This window comes from Acomys minous (assembly GCF_964271855.1).
Source record: "Acomys minous genome assembly, chromosome: 2".
Classification (NCBI taxonomy): Eukaryota; Metazoa; Chordata; class Mammalia; order Rodentia; family Muridae; genus Acomys; species Acomys minous.
In genome coordinates, this window is record NC_140484.1 from 137,115,533 (window position 1) to 137,121,754 (window position 6,222).

Consider the following 6,222-nt stretch of genomic DNA (forward strand, 5'->3'; position numbering starts at 1 on the left):
ACACAGCTCTCTCTGTTCTGTTCTCCTCTCCCTCCCCCCCCCCCCACCTCTCTCTCCCTCTAGTAAAATTAAAAGAACAAAGACAATAAACTTATGTTAGTCCCCTTACATCTGTACCTCAGAGTCCTCTTTTCAATTAGTACCTCTAAAATGGGGGGAGAAAGAACAGTGTAAAATTATGTGGAAACTTCTTGAGCGCCTTTGCTGTCATTGAAGGAACCACTGTATGCCAGCAGAGTGTGTAATAGTCTTCCTAATTTTGTTCTGTTTTTTGGGGGACAGGGTTTCTCTGTAGAACAGTCCTGGTTGTCCTGGACTTACTTTGTAGACCAGGCTGGCCTCGAACTTGCCCAGAGATTTTGGGGTGTATTTTTTAAACTAAAAGTTATCCTAATTAAAACAACAACAACAACAACAAAAGTAAAAAAAAAACCAAGCAACAAAAGCAAAAATCAAACTCACAGAAACAGAGCTGTGGCTGTCAGTGCCTAAGTAGTAGAGGAAATGGGGTGACCTTGGCCTTAGCTTTCTTTCTTGCTTACTTGCTGGTCTTTTCTTTTTCTGTTCTTTTTCCTCTTCCTTCCTTCCTTTTCTCCTCCTCTTTCTCTTCCTCCTCCTCCACCTCCATCTTCTTCTGGGGCTGGGGATTGAACTCAGAACTTGAATGCTAAGCACACACCACCACAGAGCTCCACCCTAGTCCTGGGACCAAGCTTTCGAGCTCTAGGATGAACAAATCTCAGCTCTAATATCCAGTGTAGGTGGTGGTCTGTGAAGAGTCTGAACCACTGTAATAACGTTGAGCTTTGCTTGAGGAATTCAGTGACTATATCATAAGAGGCATCATTTCTGTTTTTGCCGATGCAGAAATGTATAGATATTTTCTGTGGGTAGCTTGGTTAGAAATATTCCAGGAAGTTGGAATATGAAATATGGCAAATCAATTAGACATATGTTTACATTCTTGATAATCCTATCAGCATTTAAGCCCCCAGAGAGGAAGGAAAAAAAAATTTTTTTTTTTGGTCTTGGATACTCAACAATGAAGTTTAGCATTTCCACACAAAGCACAGTTGTGTTATAAACCTCATGGAGAGTTGAATATGGAAGGGTTGAGATGTGGCTGGACCAGGCTGTAACAGGACTTTGTCAATGTAATGTCTAGATTTTATCCAGCAATGGTAACTTAGTCACCCAGCCTATAAAAGCAGGTTGTAATTTATTACTAGGCTGTAATATCTTAGTGAATTAGGGTCAACATTAACTGTGCATGTATGTATATGTAGGTGTGCATACATGCATGTGTAGGCTAGAGGTCAACCTCAGACTTTTTTTTGAGACAGGATTTCTTCCTGAGCCTAGAAGTTACCCGTGTGGCTAGGCTGGCCAGCCATTGAGCTTCTGCACTGTGCATGTCTCTCTCCTCCTCCCCCTCAGCGCTGGGATTACAGGATATCTATCACACTCGGCTTATTTTTTAATTTCTATCACTAGGTGTGTGCCACAGCATGTATGGTCAGTTTTCTTTCTACTATGTGGGTTCTAGGAATCAAAAATGAGGTCATCAGGCTTGGCAGCAAGCACCTTTATGAATTGAGGCATCTTCCTGGCCCCACCTGGCTTTTTATGTGGTTTGGGATCTGGACTCAGCGCCTCTCACTTGAGAGGTAGGTACTTTGCCAACTAGGTCATGTCACCAGCTCTGGAAGTAGCACTGTTGAAGGTTGACACATATTTGTAAAAGATAATGTCTTGTGAGAATATGTAATCATTTAATTTATATACAAATTTGACCACTGTGCTCTGATGCAAAATGGTTTTTCATCTGGGTTCTAGTAAAAGTGTTTTGTTTTTGTTTTTGAGGGGAAGGAACACTAGTTTTAGTGGCATAAAGTTTGATGTTTTAGATTGCTTTTGGTAGCAACTAAAAGAAACTTCAGTTTCAAATGGAAATAAGTGCACGTATGCAGCCCTCCCCCGCCCCAATGTAAGTAGGACTTGTTTGGAAGCACTAGTTTATTGTTTTTGTTTTTTAACTTGTTAGTTTTAAATCTGCCATTGTCATTGTTGTCTTCAGCCTAATGCCCTGCGCCACAGGGAATGCAACGCAATGTGGTAGTTTCAGTGTGCTGCTGAAACACAGCAGGTGCATCATGTTTGACAAAGTGATGAATTTAGGGATGGGGGTGATCAGAGAAGCCACCTGTAAATTTGTGTACAGATTATGTAGGTAAAAACAGGAGTCACTGGATGACAGGGACTGCACTATGGCAGGGGGACCACCCAAGTGGTCTGCGCATGCTTCTGGAGCATATCAGAGGCCCCTGTAGGTGGAGCAAAAGGCAGATGGCCAATAGGAAACTATTACTGAAGATCCATCAGGCAATTAAGATGATCATATTTCAATCACTACAGCCTCATGCCTGGGGCTTCCCACTAAGGGGAACTACATATTTGTGAATGGAGATAAAGTAAGACAAGACTCCACTAAAGATACAGGGAAATGATTATTGGGTTTAAAAAAAGATAGGTACTGGGTTTATAGCACTAAGGTTTTAGTTAAGTGTGCTAAGTTCTTTTGATGGGTGAGGGGCATTGCTTTGTCAACTTTATTGAAAAGAACTGGAACTCAACTCGGAGAATCTTTCAAAGTGATGAGAGGGGGCTTTCTCTGGTTCGGCATTTAAGCAATGTCTACTCAAAGGCATATTCTACAGCTGAGGTCGTTATTTATAAACAGAGGCAGATGAGCAAAGCCTAGGATTTGTCAGCCCTTTGGCCAGTTTATTAGAGATGCAGTATGCCATGCAATTATCATCCCCCTGGCAGCAGATACTTCACATTTGGCCATGGCCAGATCTCCTGCAAGCATGCTCTCTCTAGTGTGTAAGATGATGCTGTGGAGGGGGTGGAGACATGGCTCAACAGGTGAAGGCACTTGCCACAAGTTGACAACATGACTTTACCTAGGAACCACAGGTAGAAGAACTGACTTGGGAAAGCTGGTCCCTGGCCTCCATCTGCACACTGTGACTCCTGTGTAAGTAAGTGTAAAAAGTTTGGGGGAATATTAAAGTCCCAAATGAACCTATTTCTGGGAGTTCAAAGGAAAATTTTTGGGAGCCCTTTCACATTCACATGTTTCTAAGTCGTTAAGATTTGGTGTTAAGGGTGAATGTTCGTAAGGTGGGAAAGGGGTAAAGATTTACAAAAAACATGTTGCATTTTAAGTAAAAGGAGGGACAGATCTGCTGGGAGAGGTGAATTAGTCGGCTGTAGGGAAAAAAGCCCCAGACAGTTGTCACTGAGAGCAGTGTCTTTCAGCTTCGACAGTCACCCTCCACGTTCTTCCTACCTCAGGCCCCACACCAAGTATTCAGGACAGAACTTCCCATGACTCCCCAGTCAAGCCTCTGAGCTGAGCATACAGAAAGGCAGTGTATATAAACAAGCACCTTGCTTCGCTCATACCCTAGTCATTCAGAAACCGGATTTCCCCTTTCTGGGTTCCCACAGAAGTTACTTTGCACAACAAAAGCTTCCAGGAAATTCCCAGCAGGCTTAACTTTCTAATGCATCACTCTCAGTCTCCCCTTCACACCCTCCACCAAGAGGAAGGAACTTATCTGGAAGGCCACCATCCTGTCAGATGCCCACAACCCCATCTATGGTCAGGGCGGTGGGACATCTATTTTGAGTCCACATTCAAAACCCATTCAAAGGCTGAGGGAAACACATAAACCCAACATGTGATCTTGCCTAGAAACAATGCTTGCCTTATCTCCTTTCAGTTTTAGGGCTATCAGGATATTTAAAACTTCCCTTACAGAGGTTCACACTGCCACTTATGAGGAAGCAATGTCTGGGGACTGAACGCTTGCTCTCACAGTAGCCTGTCAAAATCCTGTGAAGGAAAGGCAAGGGGCTCAGGTGGCTGTACCCCTCCCTCCTTGTGGCTCTACAGGCAGTCAATGGCTTCTAAGGGAGGGACATTTTCTTCAGCAGTATAGCCATTGGTGAGCAGGCCTACTGAAACTCACTGGGTCACAAACACACACACTCAAAGACACCAAAGTGGATGGGCGACTAGGTGAAAAGTGACAGGACAGGACAACAGGGTGTGTGTGTGCATGAATATAATCAAAACACATTACAGACATGAAAATGTCACAATAAAACCCATTCTCATGTATAACTTTTATCATAAAAACCCAACAAAAAAGGAATCCTAAGGAGCGGGTCTCTAGACTGGATGTCGACCACAGTCATCACGGGAAGACAGTTTGGAATCAAGAGACACAGGGTCCATCTAAATTAGTGTTAAGATAAGCAACTGAGCTGGAGGTGGTGCTACCTGCACCGGGAAGACAGAGGCAGGTTCATCTCTGAGTTCAAGGCCAGCCTGGTCTACAGAATGAGTTCCAGGACAGCCAGAAAAACCCTGTCTTGGAAAAACAAAACAAACAAACAAAAAAACAAAACCAGAAGGTAAGCAAATTGGTGCTGGGTGGTTTGAACACATTCAGGTCCAGCACTCGGGAAGCACGACAGGAAGACTGCTGCATGTTGGGTACAAGCTGGATCACACAACCAAGATGCCCCCTGCTCAAAAGACAAAAAACAAAACAACAACAATAAAAACAAAGTGATTCAGAAACATAAATTTACTGTCTTAGGTGACTGAGCATCTGGATTTCCAGAAATCCTAGGGGAAAAAAGGGAAAATCAATTTTACATATTCACATCAAAGCAATTTTCTCTACTGTGCGAAGAGGACCATTTTGAGTCAGTAGGAGGGTATGGGCCCCATTAAGAGGGCCCACTTTACAATACGCTACTTCCAGTTCCCACACACTACAGGGGCTCCAAGGCCTGTGAACAGGGGCAGCGCGTTTAGGCACTACCAATTAAGTCTTCGGTGTTTGAGCCGTGTAGGAGCTGTGGAGGTTTGCTTCCTCGCTATGGTGCATGTCCTGCTGCAGTCCCAGTAGCAGCTGGTTTAGGAGGGTAAGGTTGTTGTCTCTGTGAGGCAGAGGCAGGGGAGGGAGGCAGTTCCCTTTGTATTCTATCACTGCCATCTTGGCTCGATCCTGCTCCTTGCTATTGGGGATCTGTAGCATTCTCGTGTAGCTCCCATTATGACCTTGGAACCGAGGCGCTAGTACTTTAAACAGCTTTGGGATCAAGTCCTTCTCCTGGATGGGGAGAGTAAATCAGAAAAAGAAGAGTCACAACGGTAGAGGCATTTAATTTTCAGTTATTCCCAAAGGTAGGCCTCAAGCCATCTTCACAAGCTTTCCCCACCACCCAATCAGGTACCAAGTTATACAGAAGCACTTAGAGGCAGTTGTGCGGATTCGCATTCAAAGAAGGGAAACACGCGTCTAAGGTAGTTCGTAACACTGGTACGTAAGCGAATGCCCTGGCTTAAATCCACCCCCTCCCCCGCTTCTCCAAGAATTCCTTCTCTACTAGCAGGCAGGGAGCACTCACAGTGAGCCAGAAGTCAGCCATACGCATAGCTCGTTCGTTGGTGTCTCCCAGCTTTCCATAGTCGATGAGCTGTGAGGATAAAACATCATGGATGCAACACGAATAAGAAACGAGGCGCTCCCGTTCCTCTTCCAATAATGTCTTATCTACATCCAATCGTCCCACTAGTTAAGCTAATGCAGGGCTCTCCTTCCCTTGCAGCCCCAATTTGCAGCCTCCCATTTGCAGCGCGGGGGTGAGGAGCTCAGCTGAGTGCCACGGAGTTCGTTTCCGTGGAAAGGTTTCCCAGCGTGGCGCTACTCCCCCCGAACCCCCCATCCCTTCCCCCCTGCAGCCTCCCCCCCCGCCACCCTCCCCCCCCCCCCCCCCGGCCCCGCAGCCGGCGCGGTCCTCTGAGGCTGGACCCGCCGGTGACCAGGAGGGGCTCTCACCTTCTCCGCGTAGCCCCTCATCTCGTCCACGCGTGCCCATGACGCCTCGATGCGTTCGTGGCGCACCAGGCCCGTGAGCAAGTTCCGCAGCAGGTGGATGCGGGACTCGGGACCGAGGCCCAGGCGGCGGAAGACGCGACCGTGGGAGATGGCGACAGCGAGCGACAGCCTCATGCTCCTACCTTAGCCCCGCCTCTCGGGGGCCGGAACGGGAAACCCTGCAGCGGGGGCGGGACGGAGCGGTACTCAGAGGACGCATGCGCAGTGGCTCGGCGCGTGGCAGACGTGTTTGCGTGTG

At 46.6% G+C, this 6,222-nt stretch overlaps 1 protein-coding gene across 1 annotated transcript; it reads right to left on the reverse strand.

Annotated features, from left to right (window-relative positions):
• Positions 1-4,649: 4,649 nt before the first annotated feature.
• On the reverse strand, positions 4,650-6,146 carry MRPL17 (mitochondrial ribosomal protein L17). The gene is made up of 3 exons (XM_084773713.1): positions 5,925-6,146; positions 5,494-5,562; positions 4,650-5,195 (listed from the first exon to the last, which is right to left on the reverse strand). The coding sequence occupies exons 1-3, from the start codon at positions 6,096-6,098 to the stop codon at positions 4,908-4,910; spliced, it is 531 nt and encodes a 176-aa protein (XP_084629839.1). The 5' UTR covers positions 6,099-6,146; the 3' UTR covers positions 4,650-4,907.
• Positions 6,147-6,222: the final 76 nt, after the last annotated feature.